This window comes from Seriola aureovittata, chromosome 2 (assembly GCF_021018895.1).
Source record: "Seriola aureovittata isolate HTS-2021-v1 ecotype China chromosome 2, ASM2101889v1, whole genome shotgun sequence".
In the NCBI taxonomy this organism is placed as follows: Eukaryota; Metazoa; Chordata; class Actinopteri; order Carangiformes; family Carangidae; genus Seriola; species Seriola aureovittata.
The window spans coordinates 29,218,936-29,237,811 of record NC_079365.1 but is presented as its reverse complement, the minus strand read 5'-3'; the positions used below and the strand labels follow the sequence as shown (position 1 = coordinate 29,237,811).

The window sequence follows — 18,876 nt, the reverse complement described above, 5'->3', positions numbered from 1 at the left end:
CGAAGAACGAGCCATAATTACTGTGAACCGAAAACTCATTAAAACTAAAGAACTATCAGTAAAACTGTCAGTGCAAAATTCCTCCTCCGCCGACAAATATTAAGAAAAATAACAGAAATTTAACACAACTGCTTCAATACGATGCACTCACGACCCAAGCTCCCCTCCGGTGATCGACCTCCCGGCCTGCCGCGTCATCTGATCAATCATTGCACACCAGGCATATCAATCAAACAGACACGCCCCCAAAAATACCAGTTTTTATGGCCTAATATCTAATTAATTAGATGATTATTTTCAGATGGACCACCAGAACACTGAACGAGAGGTGTGAATTTAGCCCATCACATGAGAGAAGTCAGTGTTTGTTTTGAATGAGTGTGTATTGGAGCCTGTGGTTAAACCTCTGTGATCCAGCAGAATGAAGGAAACCACCTGATCCAAGGCCAGACATAGTTTTTCTTTATCTACATTGTCTTTGCATCTTTACATCTGTACATAACACACTTGGCATTGGTATCCAATTTCTCTGAGCTGTAAAATGAGGAAATGCTGCCGCGGTTCCACACTGATCTCAGCCTTTATGTGATTATTTGGCTTTTGACTATAATTAAACAAAATGTTCAATTAAAAAAAAAAAACCAATAGGTGTGGAAGACCGAGGATGTACCTGCAGCACAAGTAGTAACCAGACAGTGAGGCAACTTCTATGTAACTTTAATTCCACCTTATGGCTCTAAGTGTTTATGACTATTAGACCTGGATGATTTATTTATGAGAAAACTGGGGAACAAAACACTATAAACTGTCGTTCAAATAAGTTCACATTCTTCAGTGGCTCGTGGTCAACGAAATAAACTCTGAGCTCAATAGTGATGCGACAAAAAAAAACAGTTTGATAAAACATGATAAAAACAAATTAAATTAAATGACTTATTCTGCATCAGTCAATTTTTCCTCCAGAATAAAACGTGAAATACTTTTCATTCAAAACTTTTACAATCACTGTGCCGTTGAAACAAGAGGCAGGAAACCAGGTGGAGGGAGACGTCAGTGTATTCATCTGATCTTTGGGAAATATTTATTCATCCTTCATCACTGTCGTCTCTCTGAAGTTTAAAATATATACAGAGAGAATATTACAGATGTTCTTTCCTCCTTCACAGTCGACTCGCTGATGAGAGAGAAGTGATGGTTTATATATATAAAAAAAAGAAAAGACAAAAGTCCTTGTTGAGGTTCACAGTGTCACAGAGGAGACGGTCAGGAGAACCACCCGTCATGGATCGACCGCAAGAACTGGGTGTCCTCATCAGAGGATCGTGGGTAGTCTGCACGACACACACACACACACACACACACACACACACACAATATACACATATGCTGCTTGTTAATAACAACTTCATGTAATCGACATTATATCACAAATCTCATTTCTAACAGTGAACGTCAAATTGAGGAAAACAAAATGCATAAAATTATTATCGGTGTATCTATTTACATCTAACTTGTTTGTTTTAGGGCTGCAACTAATGAATATTTTTTATTTTCATTCATATCAATTTGCTGATTATTTTTTATTTTTTCTTAATTGTTTAGTTTATGAAATGTTAGAAAGTGTTGAAAACTTCAAAAGTCTCGTTTTACGACCAACAGCGATTTTATTTACCATCATGTAAGAAAATCTGGAACCAGCAGGTTTTTGTGCGTTATGCTTAAAAAATGACTGAAATAAACTGATAATTAAAATTAGTTGCAGATATTTTTGCTGTGTTTACCTGGTTAGTTTGGGTTTTTTGGGCCGGTGTGAAAACCCGACAGTCAAATTCTGACGCGGATTAAAACACCACACCAAGACCACCTGAAAAGGAGGATCTCGCTTCCTTTGACGTCATGTTTAGTTCTCTTAGTTTGTTTGTAAAAAGTCAGCATGAAGACAAAACCAGGACCAGGACTGAGAGGCCTCGATGTGTCTTTGTTTTCTTGGTCCAGGACGAATGAACCAAACTACAGTAGTGAAAGGGTTCTGAGGCCGAGGTCAGTAATGATCCTGACCCAGACACCGTCCTATCCGGACTGAGTTATTGAGAATTATTACATTTTGACGGAGGATTTCTATTTTAACCATCGCAGCTTTTCAAGCCTTTACAGCGCTGGTCACGTGACGCACGCAAATAGTGAGAGACGATGTGGGAGAAAGAAAGCGTGGAAAGAGGGAGAGAAATAGAAAAGGAGGTGTCACAGCTGTTAACTGCTGAATGTGTTGAGATTGTTTATTATAAAAATGTTTGAGACTGTTGGAATTAACCATAAAGAAGAAACATGGAAAGTCCAGCTACACTTTTTATTTTATTTTGTAAAATTAAGCACTTTATTATATTTTTCCAAAAACCCTCTGATGTTCCTGGAAATGATAAAAGAACATAGTTATTATTATTATTATTATTATTACCAAATTCATCATATCTATATCTATTTAGCCTGACACGCTGATGAATAAAACATTATTACTTACAATCCATGTTGCCGAGTAAGTCAGATCCCTCATCACTTCTGTACGAGTTGTCTGAATCTTCTGAATCGTCGTCGTCATCATCGTTGTCGTTGTTGTCATCGTCGCTGTTGCTCCCGAGAAGATCTGCGATCTGTGGAAAAAGAGACTTTACTGAGATTCCTTCAAAAAACAAAAAAAAGGAAAGTTTTACTGTTTCTGTTTCCAGTTTTCACCAGAGAAACCAATAATAAGCAGATGAGACGGGGACAGGTGACGTCCGCTACCTCTTCGTCTGTGGGGGAGTTGCCTCCGTCCCCGTTTTCCCGGTTGTCGTTATTGGCCAGCTCCTCCATGAGCGGGTCCGTGTCCATGTCATCATCGTCGTCGTCATCATCGTCATCTGTGTCTGAAGAATCATCATCATCCTGGTCTTCGTCCTGGGAGGAAACAACATGCGTTAAAAACAAGGGACAGTGTACGAGCATCCTGATCTTGTGTGTGTGTGTGTGTGTGTGTGTGTGTGTGTGTGTGTGTGTGTGTGTGTATATGTCTCACCTCATCATCGTCGTCTCCCTCTTCAGCCAGTTTCTGTCGTCCCACCTCGTAGAGACGACACACCATGTCCAGACTCACCGTGTCCTGGTTCTACAGAGTTAGTTCACAAAGTTTTTTTTTCTCCGTTAGATTAAATAATCATGAAAAAATAAAGATAAAAATAAACAAATCAACTGCTAAATGTTTTTATTACTGATATGAAAAAGAGCTAAAATAAAAAATAAAAATAAATTTCTTTTACATTTTTTCTGGGAGAAATAATGCATTTAATAAATTCATGAATAATTGTCCAATTAAATCAATAATGAAAATAATCATTAGTTGCAGTCGTAGTATGGAAATAAAAAAATGTACTTGTTGTGGGTCATAACAACACAGCAAACAAGATCTAATAAAATAATGTTTCACACAGTAGAAACACACAACACAAACATGTTTATAACACTAGCTGCCTCTGTCTGCGTACACACATATTTACAGCAGGACTAGTAATGACAACACAACAAACAACATGCGCCTTCAGGCGATGTAAAACATGCTAATGAGGTCATGTTGAAGTTTTCTTGACTTATATGCTTTCAAAATATTTAAGTTGAGCCTGGAGCCAGAGATGGTTCAGTTCTCTTTCACTGATTATTTGTTCAGATGAAGCCTAAATCAATCAAAGTACCTCAATGACAGCCAGGTAGCAGTCTTTGTTGTCAGTACACAGGTCAAAGATGTTCCTCTTCACGTCCACTGTGGCTGAAAAAGACAGAAGCAAAACAACAACAACAACAAGTTAAATCCGATTCTGTGTCTGGAAAGCAACAACAGCAGAGGCTTGCAGTTGAAGGGGACGTCAGGTGCAGGTGCAGCTGCAGCGTTACCGATGGGCTTGTAGTCTGTAGCATCAAAGGTCCTGAAGGACGAGCCGAAGGGACTCTTCATCTGATGGTCCATGGCATCCACCTCATCATCGGCTTGAAGCATTGCTGTTCATGAGCATGTGGAGAAGAAGAAGAACACAACATGTTACTGTTGTACAGCGCACATTAACAATACCTGCTCACACACACACACACACACACAGAGCACTTGTTACAGTACCTCCATACATGATGGTGGCGTTACTGTTGAAGACCACCCTGCACTGGTCCAGGGCGGGGACAGTGTGCAGGAGGTGGAAGGACCTCAGGTCCCACTGTCACCTGCTGTCAAGGCCGACAACTACAGAACAACATCTCTCTCTCTCTCACACACACACACACACACACACACACACACACACACACACACACACACACACACACACACACGCGCACACACGCACGACTAAAACTAAAAGGTTGCTGCTCTAAAACCAATTTCCATTAGAAATCAGATGTGCCCCCTCCATCTCTATTTTAAATCTCGGCTTCAGAAACATTTTTATTCACTGGTCTTTCTGACTCACTGACCTTTAGTCCGTTGTCATGTTTATAATTGTGTATCTGCTCCTTGTTGTTTTGTTAGTATGTTTAGACGTTCTGTATACAGTATATTCACCAGGTTTTCTTGTGTTGTACTTATTTTATAAATTTGTTTTACATGCGGTTACTTATTTTAATGTCCTCTGTACAGCACGTCGGTGTCAGCTCAAGCTGTTTAAATGTGCTCTAGAAATAAAGTTGACTTGACTTGATAAATTTAAACATAATGAATACAAGTCTGACACACAACTTGCTGTACAACGGTGCAAACAAGATAGTCTTAATGCTAAGCTACGCTAACTGGCTGCTGGTATTGATCTGATCCGACTCAGTGAGAAAGTAAATAAGCATGTTAAAGCATTTAAATCTAGTCTACATTTCAACCATTAGGCAGCAGAAAACAACAGAGTCCAACTATTAACATTAAGTTAAGAGAAGAAGAAGAAGAAGTAAACCAAGAAAAATGTCTCGTTTTCACTCTGTTATGTTGTGTTTTTGTTTTATCTTTACAGATCCGTGTGCATTTATGTCACTGATGATCCTGGTGGTGAATAATTATTCAGAGGATACAATCTCAGTGTTGATGATGACCTCCAGGCCGTTGGGATGGAAAACGCCGCTGATGTTCATGTTGAACTTGTCGAACTTATGGATGGCCCGAGACACCCGCACGTCCCACAGCACCCCGTCGTTCAGCACCAGGTCGTCGGTGGGGTTGAAGGTGGCACAGTTCCTCTTGTAGTTGTTGGCCAGGGCGGGGTCGTTCAGGGTCAGAGTCTTCTGACCCGACTGGATGTCGTAGATCTGCAGCACAGACGGAGAAGAGATATGAGACGAGATAAACACCAAGGAGGGGAATGTAAACGGTGACTGGGAGGGTGCGATACTAGGAGAGTGAACTGATCAGTGGCAATGAATCGTGACAGGAGCATTGTGGGTAACCTACATGTGCGACTTGGTCCTTGGTGCCGATGACTCTGTCCTGAGAGAGTTTACTGAACTCGACGTAGTGATCGTCCACAAATGAGTTTCTGGGAATAAAAACAAAATGTTTCAGCGAGATTCCAAACACCATCGTTCAAACACCAGGAGAAACAACGGCGTGCAAAGTTTAAAACCGAGTGTGTGTGTTTTACTTCAAGCTAAAGACACCGTCCATACTCCAGAGGGCCGACAGCGGGACGCTCCAGGAAGCAGAGGTAAGCAGCAATTTCCCGTCCTGAGGAACACATGACATACATTTCTATCATTTAAATCATTTCACTAAACTTTCATTCAAGAGAAAAGAGTCAAAACAGGCAGGAGACTGTTACTACAAAACACTAAAGATTAACTGACGTGCTGCTGTTTTTCTGTTCTGCTCAAAAAACCTGCTGCAACATTTTGGTCTATTACAGCTGTTTCTCTGAAAAACATCTGCCTGCCGCAGCCGAGGACGACGCTCTGAGAGTGAAGCTGTGTCCGGACCACAGAATGTAAATAAAGACGAATGGACCTCCGTGATGTCACCCACAAGTTTCCGAAGCTCAGAGTGAGCTGCTCTGCTGTCGCCATCTTGGCAGTGCCTGACTCCGCCCCTAACTCCCAACTAAAGCCAATATGGTCAAAGAGGAGGGGCATGATTGGCAAACATACGCTCACCCACCTGTCACTCAAACAGGTCACGCCCTCAATTCTCCATAACTTTAGTCCTTATTAAAATGTAAACAGGTGAGTTATATAAACAGGTGTCATGTTTATTTCTGCTGTAAAGTTGGACATTTTAACATGGGAGTCTATGGGGACCGACTCGTTAGAGGAACTGCAGCTTTTAGAAGTTGCTGCTTGATCCCGACAGATAAACAATGAGCTGAAACGTCACTATAAAGTTCTGTGAAGCTGCAGACTCCTCTGATAATTCTCTGTAGGTTCATCACTACGAGCGACACTTCTAACATTACACACCGATTATACCGACTTTAACAAACCAGCAGACTGGAGACGTCTTTCAGCCGTCACTCTCTTTCTCTCAGTTATTCTTAATCTTGAAAGTTCAACAAAACTGCATCATTTGATTTACTCTAATATGACAGCAGGTGTTTTGAACTGTGTGTGTGTGTGTGTGTGTGTGTTGTGAACGTACCCTGGAGGGTTCGAGGTGTGTGATGGCTGACGTGTGGCAGGTGTAGTTGGCCTCCTCCTCTCCGGAGAAGACGTTGTAGAACTTGAGGTGACCGGAGCAGGTACCCAGCATCAGGAAACGCTCGCGGGCTGAGAAGGCACAACAGGTGAAGCCGCTCTCGTCTCCGTCGCCCTCGTGGAAGACCGACATCGGACGAAACCTAAAGCGACGGGAGAGACGCACAAAGACAGGAGAGAGACGGGGGGGATGACGCCTAGTTTCCACTCACACATTTTTAAAAGGACAAACTCTGCGTCTCTTTCTGACACAGCGGATTGTGTCTGTGTCTGTTCGTTACCTGCTGAATATCAGATGTCTGTCCAGACACGCTCTGTCCACGCCTCCGTACTTCGGGTACAGCACCCTGCTCCCCAGGCGGGCCGTGAAGTTGGGTGACGCCTGTCGCCTCTGCTTGGGCTCGGGGCATCGGTGGGGGGTGAAAAGGGAGAAGGGGGGGCAGGTGGTGACAGGATTGGGGCAGCGGGCGTGTTGTTCCCTCAGGTACTCGGTGATGATGCTGTCAAGGGTCGGGGGGGAGGGAAGGTGGCGCTCCAGCTGCTTCTTCATGGCAGGAGTCTGATCGACAGAGAGAGAATGGTTAAATCCTGTACGGATCAGTCCGTCTTCGGTTTGGTCCGTGTCTCTGTCTCTCAACATATACAGCTTCATAAACAAGAACCTAAACAGTTTCAACTGAGATGCTTTTTGGTGACGGAAAAAAAAAGAAACAGCGTCTTTTTCCATTTATATTCTGCAGCTGTATCGAAGCTCTGACCTGCTGCTGGTTTCAGCCTCAGTATTTTGTCGACACTGAGGATGAGGAGAAGCGTGTGTGTAAACCTTCCTACAACAGATCCACACCGACACTCCCGTCACTGCGTGGATGTGTGCCAGGACGATCTGGAAACTTTGGCGGAAGTGTCTAACAATCAACAAAACTTGTGATGACAGAACTCACACCTGAGAAACTGACACTAGATGAACGACTGTAAGAACCGTCATTGATTCATTTTGTGTCAAACCACTAATTGATTAATGGCTTCATCTTTAAAAAGACCTCGTTTAACCTCGTTAACGTGTCCGTATGTTGTAACTGTTGTAACAGGCCGCCATCCAGTCAGACACCTTCTTCTTCCTGTCGAGTCAGTGACATCACTGGCCGGCCTCGCAGTCAACAGCTGTCAGACTGTTTTGCAAAATCTATTCACACGGTTTCCATTTTCTGTCTGTTGACACATCTCAGTAAAGTTAAGGTGTCACATTAAATACCTGCTGGAGCAAAACTTTTAGTAGATAACAGTTTTATTTTCTTTTTGTTTTACTGAGATAGAGACTGGAGAGTGATGTCATCACCATTAAACCATACACAACTGAAAACAAGAGAAAACAGGGAGGTGTGTGTTTGATGAGCAGAGTCGGAGCTGTGGAGTGGGTGGAGATAAAGGCGGGGCTAATATTAGCATATCCATATATCTGCGAATACTAAATGAGGCAAAGCTGAGTTATATTTAAGGCCATGAAGGGATCATTTCATTCGTCGAAAACTTTTCAGCGTGTAATCTTGAAGAACAGAGATGAGTTTTTAAAAAAGGTTTAATCATCGTCAGGAGAGGAAATGTAAAGAATCAATGAATAATAAAACAAAACAAACCCATCACTGACCTGTATGAAAGCGCCGTGGTCAGACTTCTGCTTCAGCGCGCGAAGCTTTTTCCCTGAGTTGCTGGACGCCACTGGGCGTTCCCGTGTGAACAAAATCCGGCCAGCCAGATGTGAGCCCTGCCCAGCATGAGGAGGATGAGGAGTTGGAGGAGGAGGAGGAGCGGGGGGGTGGGCAGCGGCGGGTAAAGAGGAGCATGAGGGGTGAGGGCTGATGAGGGTGCGAGAGGGAGGCAGAGACGGGGTGGAGGAGACCGCGGCGACCGAGGACACGGGAGAGGATCCGACGTGGCTGGCAACACGAGCCGCAATCCCGCTGGCGAGCCGGCAAGTCCTGGGGATCATTGGGGAGGGGGGAGGGGTGACGCAGGTGGAAGAGTTCGAACAGAGGGATCCTACGGATAAGTTTGCCTCCTTAACGAGTGTGTTCGCCGTGTCGTGGAGCCCTTTCGCCACAAGGTGGTTCCTGATCAGCATGAGGAGTTCCTTCTCAGAGAAGGTGATCCGCGACTGGGCGACCACGTTGGCCCTCTGCAGACGAGCCAATGACACGTCGGTGCCCATGAGCAGAGGCTTCCCGGACACTCGCTCCGTCATCTCGGCGGCGTAGCGGCAGAAGCGCACGTGCTCGCTGCGTTTGTCCTGCAGCACCGGCTCCTTCATCAGCTGAGGAGGTGAAAACATCGGAAACAACACGTCAGTATTTGTGGGGCGATGATGATGGACGTTACTGCTGGAGATGAAATCTTCCACCTTCAATTCTCACATGTGACAATAAACTACAAACACAAACCTCTATTTTAAATTCAGTAACATAAAATATTAAACTGTTTTTTCTTTGTGCATCTGGAGACAGATCTGCACCAAAGTCATCACTAACTTTGGGTCCTGCTAATTTTTAACGTGAATTGCAGCTTCAGTTCTTATCTTTTTTTATTTTGTCACAATTATTTTGTGGAGAGTTGTGGTTGAAAATCTTGCGCTCGCCTGTTGGATGTGGCCGCTGGTGAACAGCGGTAGTTTGCTGATGATCTGTCTGATCGCTGCGCTGCGAGAGAGTCCGACCAGAGCCTTGCAGGACAGAGCTCGGATCAGGTCTGCGTCTGTGATGGGCATCTTCACCGACAGCAGAGACAGCAGCACCTGGGAAAGACGACAGGTAGGGGATTAATGGTTGATTATTTTCTTTTTCATACTATTTTATAATCTCCATCAGAAAAACATGAAGTTGCAGGTTGCAAAGTGAAACACACACGTCTACCCATCTTTTTCCCCCACTGCTTATCTGCTTTACTTATAAACATAAAATCCTATCGTTCTCTTTCCATTCTCACCTTTATACCGTTGTTGTTCTGCACTACCTGCCACATGTGGGCCAGCACCCTGTTGTGGGGGGCGGGCGGCTGCTGGGGGTGGAGGGACGGCCTGAGGGGGGTGACAGCGAAAGCACCCACCGTGTTCAGGCTCTGGTCTGGAGCGCACACACAGTTTATTATCACCTGGGAGGGTCAGAGGTCAGAGGTCAGAGCGGAAACAAACGGCCAGTACTCCGTGTTCAAACCAGCACCTGACTGTTGCTTTACGACAGACTTGAAAAAGCTGTTTTAAATGTTTTAAAGCCGCCTGTTCACCTGTAGCGCAGACTTTTGGATCTCGGCATCGTTGACGAACACCTCGCCCTCCGCGACGCCCAGGATGATGCTCATACCTGCGGCACAGATTCACAGCCGGGACAAAAAAGATCCAAAAGCTGAAACTCCCGAATCATTTTCAGTTAAACAGAGAAAAACAAAACAAAAGCCAAAGAGTTTTACTGACCCACAGTGGAAACAGGAGACCTGGTTTCATCCAAAATGTCTACTGTGTCCGCTAGCACCAGCTGGACTTTGGGAACCACCGTCAGGATGGCGAGGATGTCCAAGGCGTAACGCACTGTGTCACTCCTGGAGAGACAGAACGAGACGTGTGAAGTCACTCGTCGAAGTTGTGACCGTGTCAAGACGGACAGCGGTGAAAACTTTACCTGCCGTAGTAAGTCCTCCAGTCGCAGGCCGTAGAAATGAGCTGCAGCATTAAAGGAACACAGGACAGCTTGTAGAAAACCTCCACCGGTTCCCATTGGAGCTGAGGAGGCCCGCACTCGATCAGAAACTCCATCATCTCTATAACCTGCTCTCTGGTGTAGGTGTATGCCTGGAAACAAGAGAGACGCACAAGCACATAGTGCATATATATATATATATATATGTATATGTATGTATATATGTTTGAGGGCAGATGATTGGTGAACATGTTAGAACATAAAAATGTACTAAAATATTACAGGAAAGATGTAAAAAGACTTGACAGGACGCTGTGTAAACAGGACGATTATAAATCCACCACATACCTTGTAAAATGGCTGCTGGGGAACAATGGTGCCTTCGTCTGATGTGTGCAGAGACTGCTTCACCTGTTCTGCCTTTACTGCCAGGTGAGCCTCAAAGTACCTGCACAAAGTCCAGGAAATGATCAATAATCAGTACGCTCGATGTATTTGATACACCTGTAACACACAGCTGCAGGAGGCAGAGCATCAAAAACACATCCCCCCCATCCATCACTGTACCTGCGCAGGGCCATGCAGGTGTGCTTGGCCGTCTGTCGGCTGGAGAACACCTGGTCATCGCTCACCATGGACACCTCGTTCTCCATGTTGAGGATCTCCAGAGTGCTGACCTGCAGGGGAGAGGATGAGACTCCAGCTCACACTTTTTAAATTTTATTTTACAGAAAGGTGCGATAAGAACATGACGATGCGTCTGGCGCGGCACTGACCAGGTTGACGAGCCGCCGCAGGCCGTCCTGGTTGTCGAAGAGCTGCAGCACGGCCCTGAAGGAGAAAGAGATGGAGAAAAACATGGTGGCGTGGCAGACGCCTGAAGCGTGGGACGACTCCAGCAGCCACAGAGCGTAGGACACCATGTCTGACAGCACGCCGTCCATGAGCATGCACACCTACACACACACACACACACACACACACACACACACACACACACACACACACACACACACACACACACACACACACACACACAACAAATCAATGTGTCTCAGGGGGACTCACAATACTCCGCCTACTTAAAATTACATTACGTTAAAGCTGCCTTAAAAATGTATAAAAACACTAGCAGCTAAAATGACCTCACTTTGCAAATCGTCTTTGTTAAAAGGTTTAAATCAGTGCGTGTGTGTGTGTGTGTGTGTGTGTGTGTGTGTTGTCCGTACCCTCTCCATAGCGTCCTGGTTGTAAGCCAGATAGTACAGGCAGAGTGAAACTCCAGTCGCTGCCATAGACGGCCTCGGGATCTCCAGAAGTCTCTGCACTCCTCCGTGAGCGATGAACTCCGCCGCAAACTTTTTATGGAGGAGCAGCGAGGCGAGATACTGAAGAGAGGACGAGACGCGGTAAAACAATACATTTTTAATTACATACGCTTTAATTACAATCCCCTGAATTCATTAAGAGAACTTCAAATAAGTAACCGGGTAAATGAATGTGAGGCGGACGTGTGGTCGAAATGTTGAGTTAAAGAAGAACTGGGACCAAGACAGAAATGTGTAGGTACTTTTGTTTGTTTGTTTGTTTTTCCCTGAGGTGACTGTTGTTTCCAGCACCTGCATGAATGTCTGTACGTGCGTGACTGTGTGTGTGCAGTTGACACGGCTGCACTTTTCTAGGGCGCAGCAGCTGTGAACAGGAAACCACACCCACGTCTGTCAGTTTTAAAAAAATCCAACATCAAAATGAAAAGAGAAATCCTAAAACAGGTGGAGTGACACCTCAACACAGAGTCCAGGAAGGTTTAGGTTTCTACAGAAGGAAGATAAATACTGACAAAATACTGGCCATGAGGTGCTGTATAATGCTAAAATGTGTGTGTGTGTGTGTGTGTGTGTGTGTGTGTGTGTGTGTCATCTGTTAATTATACAAACCACAAAGCTTCTCTTACCAGAGATCCTTCATGTTCACCAGATAAATCAAAGACTTTTAAGACCTTTTTAACACCACATAGAAAGTAATTCATATTTTCATGGCCGTAAAAGTATATATATATATATATATATATATATACACAATAAGGCCTACACAATTATTTATTAAGTACATGAATTTATTGGCATTTTTAGTCCATGTGGATATAACCAAAATAAATCATCAAGAATCAAATCATGGAGATAAATCCTTGTAATATAATTAATCGATTTACCTGGAGTTCGACAAGCTGCAGGAAAACCAACGGATGGATTTACCAATTAAAAATAATCTATATAAGTTTTTGGCAAAACTGTCTCCTGTCCATTATGAGTCGATGAGTTGCCTCTTCACTGCAGCAGCTCAGACCGTTCACCGTCACAACAACATCACCTTTAGTTTAAAGTGTGTAACTTCTCATGACAGCTCCCCATCATCAACAAAAAGAGTTTAATAGCTGCTGTTCATGCTAATTTATAGTTTTTTAATAACTTCTTTTTCAGGGAACTGAATCTGCAGATCAGCTGCTTGTGTAAAACACTTTAGTCTAAATATAATTTTCTTGGCATGTCAAACTAAAAAAAAAAGGCATTAAAATTAAAGAGTTTTGTGACGTAAAAGATGAAACTAAATTTAATCTTTATGGAGCTTTGTGCAGCCCCGCCCACAAAGGTGAAGCTTATCCTTCACACACAGACGCCTCCCTGCGAGGGGAGGGGCTGCGAGATAAATGACCGCTCCGCTCGGTCGGTACTTGTCCGACTCTGTAAACTGAGATGAACCAAGAGTTTTGATTTGTTGATTTGTTTGAAAATGTTTAGAACATTTCAAAATTTTTGTCGACTGATGTTTCTTATTGTTATTTGATATAAAATCACACAGAACTTACTATTGTATTAAATGTGAAATACAAACATACATGAATTATCTGTCTTTAGACTTGAGCCTTTACGTTTAAGGGCAGCGACGATGACGTGTGAGGAAACGGTTCTTACCAGGAGGGCGTCGAAGATGAGCTGGACGTTCTTGGTCCGCCTCAGGTCGATGTAGTTCATCAGCAACGAGCGCGTGTCCAGCTGCATGAAGACGGCGAGCAGCTGAAAAAGGAGACAAACATTACTGACCTCAGTTTATCCAATAAGAGTAAAAAGAGATTAAAGGAGGGAAGGATCTTATTGCTGTGACAGATTTCAGCCTTTCCCTCTGAGGAGGAATACTTTTAGATTTTGGTAATATCAATAAACACACACAAATATTTATTAGCAATTTTCTGCAGCACCATCTTGGGAAGTATCTGTTTATTACTTTCTTTTTGCATACGTCTCCCTCAGATATCTAATGACGTATATCTCTGTTCATTTTAGCCTCTCTCCCCTTTATCTGCTGCTCTTGTGTTTTGTGTCGTTTGTGATCCGCTGAGAACGAGTCATGTTTTGTCCGTCCGTCAGTCTCACCTCCTGGTAATCTCCGAGCGGCGTCAGATACTGCAGGATGAGCCTCTGCTCCATGGCCGGGCTCAGCGGGCAGAGGCAGTAGTCGGAGCCAATCACCATCGAGCTCATCTCAGACCAGGAGGAGCTGTTGCCAGGCTGGTTGCTGGCGTCGGTCCCCTCCTCGTCGGCCTTGCTGGACGAGCCGGAGGTGAAGTTGAGCTTCTGCTTAGCCTTCCTCCCGTTCTCCTTTACCGTCCGTTTTTTCCCTCCTCCTGCTGCTCCCCCCTGTTTGTCCTCCGTCTCCCTGGAGGCCTGAGGGTCCGGGCTCGCTTGGTACACAAAGTCTGGAAGCAGTCGGGTGGAGCCGGGCCCACCGCTGCAGCCTCCATTTTTCAGGGCCGACCCGTGCAGGGACAGAGGTTTGGCCTTCGTCCTGCTGCTCTCTCCGTCTCTCTCTTTTCTGTCGTCCTCCTCTCCCACAGCCCCCCCCTCCGCCTTGTCTCGGTCCGTCGAGAGGCTTGAGGTCTGAGTGGCTTCAACCTGAGAGTCCTGAGGTAGATTCTGGGGGGTCTTGGTGGGACTGAGGAGATTCTTGGCCTCTTCGGTTTGCAGCTCATGCAGACGTCGGATCATGACCGGCACCTGGAAACATCAAGTCATTAGAATCACACATTCTCCCACTGACATGATCGTCCTCACACATGGAGCCAACTGACTTGTACTTAACTGTGTATTTAACTTTCTACTTCAACTCATTCCACTATTTTATATTCTATATTTATATATATTTATACAGTGCATATTATTGGTTTCTGTCTGTATTGTAAATTCTTTATTGTTCAATATGAATGTTCATTTTTATTTATACAGTATCTGATTAGATGCTAACATGTCGTTGCACTGGCACTAATTTATCTGATTAAATATAAACACTTGAACATAAAAGAGTTAAAGTGACTTTTTCAGGCTTTTTTGCCTTCATAATAAATGATTTACATAAATAAATGAACTTTATTTAACTGTTAGAAATGTTTGTGGAAATCTCTGTTCTCTCATGAAGCAGCACCTGACTTTATTAAACAGAATTCAGAACCAGAACAAGAGCAGAGTGAATGACAGGAAGTGTGACGCTCACCAGCCGAGTGTTCTCCTCTCTGTAGCTGGTCGCCACTTCCTGGTTGCTCATGGCTCTGGCCAGCAGCCCTGTGGCGTAGACGCACAGCGGCCGCTCGGCTTCATGAGCCCAGCTGAACAACTTCTCCACCAGACCCTCCTGTCACACACACACACACACACACACACACACACACACACACACACACACACACACACACACACACACACACACACAGTAAATTAAAGAAGCATGAGTAACACTTCTGAGCAGAATAAATATTTATAACACTATGATGTGGCTGTAAACAGACAGACCTGTGAGTGGAGGCTGCTGCTTAAACACAACAGCTCTGATTAGAAATATAAAGTGTCTCTATGAGGATCGTCCTTATTTTTGACAAATGCTGTACATTAATAAACATTTAAAATGGTTATTATATCTAATAACAACAACAACAATTATAGTAATATAACATTTTATTTACAGGCGCCTGTCAAGGACTCAGGGAAACCTTACAACACACCGGAAATAAATCTAAATAAATAATAAGAAATAAATATTTGCTATGATAGTGTGTTCAACTATATATTATATAATGATTCTAAACGGTAAATATAGGAGTTAAAGTTAAGTATCTATTACTGTTTTGTTCAGGTGAGTCATGTGACTTTGATGATATTCATCCTGGTGTTGAAGAAGGTGGAACTGGCTCCATATAACTGGAGCATGTATTTAATGAGACTCTGTTCCTTTAATGAGTTATTATTCCTAGATTTCTTTCACCGACACTCGTCCATATGATCAAAGATCCTCGCGACATCTGCTCTCCTCTACTCATCTTTTAAAATTCCCCTTCAATGTGCACCACCTAACAAAGCGGAGATATCATCGACATGAAACTACAGTTCATCTTTTATTTAGTTTCACCTTCTCCTGGAAGACGACGGCCGTCTCCAGACCCGGCATGATGTTCTGGAGCAGACGGCAGGCGGCTGTGTTGAGGTTCAGCTCTCTGCTGGTCATTATGTACGTGTCCAACAGCTGGAACACACAAGGCAAAGTAATCAATTCAAATTTTACTTTTATTTAGACACATAAATACTATTAACAAAGACATTGTTACATTCAAATTATTCTTGTTTATTTGAAAGATCTCGGTATCTATATTTGCTTAGGAGCCAGACAATGATTATTACAGCTGCAACGATCAGCTGATTAATTGATTGGTCGATCAAAATAAAATGAATCAGCGACTGTTTTGATAATCCACTCAGTAAAATATGTGAATATATAATATGTGAAAGTTTATTAAAAGTCTGAGTTTTGGACTGAAGAATAGACAAATTAAGAAACCTTTAAAGTTTTAAGTTTTTATGGGTATTTTTCACTATTATTTACATTTGATAAACTAAAATAAATCACTGATTAATGAAGAAAACAATCGGCTGACTAACAGACTCCCAGCCTTCAAACAACCACAGTGCATTGAATAAAACAAATTGAGCAGTTCTCACCGCATTGGTGAAGTCATCGTTCATAAAGAGCATCTTCAGGAGTTGTCCCAGCATGCAGTCTGGGTCCGCCCGTCCTGCAAAGTCAAGACAGGAGTGAGAAACTCAACAACCCATCACAAACTATTCAGCTCAGAGAGACGAGACGACAAGAACATCAGTCACCACATCGAGATCACAAAACTTGTGCTTTTACAACAGAAGACAGAACGGTCATGATGCTGGATGACAACCTGGGTGACGGTCATCGAACGGATCAGGGTCTGCTTTGTGATACTCTCCTGTCTCCCGTTCGATCAGCTCCGATATTCTGCAGAAAAAACACAGAGTTGAGACACGGTCACTTCCCTCAGAAACACCCAGAGACAGACGGACGGACGGACAGAGCGTCTGACGTTAAGATCCGCGTCTCATCCACACAGCATCAAGATCATCGTGGAAAACAAACCACTAACTTAGTGAGGATGGACACCAGTTTCTCTGTGGTGCCGCGCTGCGCTTCTTCCCATTCGTCCAGCAGTGTGGCGAGATTCGCCTTGGCGTCCACGGCCATAGCAATGGCCATGGCAGCTGACACGGCGGCCGACAAGGCGGACGACAGGGCAGCCGATATTGCAACCGTTGGCTCTTCTTCTGGGGAAGACATCGCTGCCTAGAAGACAGGAGGAGGAGGAGGAGGAGGAGGAGAGGAGGGAGAGTTAATTTCAAAAGTTTTGGACATATGAATCTGTGTCCACACCAAAGACAATAATTTAACACACCATCTGTGCAATATCACTTATCTGCTGCTATTTTTTTGTTATATTTAAATATTTAATTGTACATATTATCATATTATGAATCTTTAAGTACTTGATTTTGTCATTTTGCAGTTTTTTCTTTCTTTGTTCTGTCACTTTGCTGCTGTAAAGCTGCAATATCTTACATGTGGAGAATGTGAATTAAAGCCAGGGCATCTCTGTAGCACCACACTGCTTCATTTATAACGGTGTGCTGTGACACGTTTTTACCTTCATCACAAAAACTGCAGCTCCTGCGATTTGGATCTTGCACTTAACCATCTTGCAATTTTGATAATGTTTAAAATTATAACTGTCCAGCCCTGTTTAATACCTTCTCATCCTTTTTGAAGAAACTAAATTCATTCACCTGCAGATGCTCTGTGTAAACAAACACACCTGTGTGAAACTGAGAGAAGAAGATGGAGGCACGGGCTTCACTTTAATTTTCTCTCACCTCTGCTCCTCAACATCATCTCGCCCTTGTTGTTTTTCTTTTTTAATCTGTTTTCTGTCTCCTAACACTCACCATGAGTCTGAGTGAGGCTCGCCGTCGAGGCATCAGAGCAGGTTGTGTCAGACTCTACAGGAGATAATGAGAGGTGAATTTGCCCGTGTGAGTGTTGTGAGTCCGCACCAACAGGTGGCCTCAGCCCGGGACAGCTGTCTCCTCCGCTCAGAGACACTCTCTGCTCTCGCAGCTAACGCGGCAGGAAGGTGACAGTTAGCACACTTAGCTAACTCTCCTACACCCTCGCAGCCTCTTCCGCCTCTTCCGCATCTTTTTACTAAGTACCTACAGCCTCGGTCCTCGCCCTGCCCCCGGTTCGTGTCATCCGGAGATAAGGCGTGGAGTCCGGGGTGAAGGCAGCAGCATGTTGACAGTCCGTTACCTCATGTCAGACACAAACAGCTTCAGCTAGCGACTCGGCACAATTTTAAAATGTTCACTCACCTGGAGGGAAACGTCCTCTCCGCGGAGCTCCTCGGCTCGACTCGCTGTTTCTACAAATTCACCTCAATTCACAAACAAATGAAACGACGCGGACGTTAAACGTTTCAGGGCGAAAAAAAAAGTTTCACGTTTATTTTCAAACTTCTCCCGGCGGCAGCACGTTGCGTCACCGAAAACGGTCGACGTTAGATGACGACAGACGGCGAACCGCATCATGGGAGTTGTAGTTCGAAATTGCAGTTGACCTGTTGGATTACGTACTCAAATCAGATAAATAGAATAAAATAAAATAAAAATAATCAAATAATAATAATTATTCATTATTATTTATTTTTTATTAATAAAATATAAATAAATAATTATTAATAATAATTAATATTATTATTAATAATTATTAATAATAATTGCTTATTTTTGTTTTTATTTTTTATTCTATTTATCTGATTTGAGTACGTAATCCACCTCAAACAAAATAAAAAAACAATAAAAATAAATAATTATTAATAATTATTATTAAATAGCTATTTATTTTTCTTGTTTTTATGTTTTTAATTCTATTTATCTGATTTGAGTATGTAATCCACCTCAAACAGGTCAACTGTCACAACTTTTTATTATTAATAATAATAATTATAATAATAACTAACTTCCTGTATAAATTTTGAATGTGCCTGTGTCCATCACACGTTTCAATCTCTACAGAGATGTTACTTTGGGTTTCATTCATGTTGTAGAGAATT

The 18,876-nt window shown here is 43.4% G+C and overlaps 1 protein-coding gene across 2 annotated transcripts; it reads right to left on the bottom strand.

Annotated features, from left to right (window-relative positions):
- Positions 1-439: 439 nt before the first annotated feature.
- Positions 440-18,302, bottom strand: LOC130186875 (DDB1- and CUL4-associated factor 1-like). Of its 2 annotated transcripts, none has more exons than XM_056404194.1 (30): positions 18,137-18,302; positions 16,858-17,054; positions 16,636-16,712; positions 16,406-16,479; positions 15,819-15,932; positions 14,910-15,047; positions 13,796-14,416; positions 13,337-13,438; positions 11,594-11,752; positions 11,141-11,320; positions 10,932-11,041; positions 10,713-10,812; positions 10,347-10,516; positions 10,142-10,266; positions 9,955-10,031; positions 9,658-9,822; positions 9,311-9,466; positions 8,327-8,989; positions 6,963-7,240; positions 6,626-6,824; positions 5,640-5,722; positions 5,450-5,534; positions 5,074-5,307; positions 4,142-4,235; positions 3,922-4,026; positions 3,723-3,796; positions 3,053-3,142; positions 2,782-2,934; positions 2,519-2,648; positions 440-1,331 (listed from the first exon to the last, which is right to left on the bottom strand). In XM_056404194.1, the coding sequence occupies exons 2-30, from the start codon at positions 17,046-17,048 to the stop codon at positions 1,264-1,266; spliced, it is 4,815 nt and encodes a 1,604-aa protein (XP_056260169.1). In that variant the 5' UTR covers positions 17,049-17,054; positions 18,137-18,302; the 3' UTR covers positions 440-1,263. The 2 variants fall into 2 exon arrangements, with proteins under 2 accessions (XP_056260169.1, XP_056260177.1); XM_056404202.1 differs by lacking the exon at positions 440-1,331 and adding an exon at positions 1,378-2,407.
- Positions 18,303-18,876: the final 574 nt, after the last annotated feature.

Coding starts and splice junctions, on each gene's coding strand:
- LOC130186875 (XM_056404194.1), bottom strand. CDS start 17,048: ATGTCTTCCCCAGAAGAAGAGCCAACGGTTGCAATATCGGCTGCCCTG. Junction 3,797..3,921: donor TACAGACTACAAGCCCATCG/GTAACGCTGCAG, acceptor TGTCTTTTTCAG/CCACAGTGGACGTGAAGAGG. Junction 2,935..3,052: donor AGGGAGACGACGATGATGAG/GTGAGACATATA, acceptor GTTTCCTCCCAG/GACGAAGACCAGGATGATGA.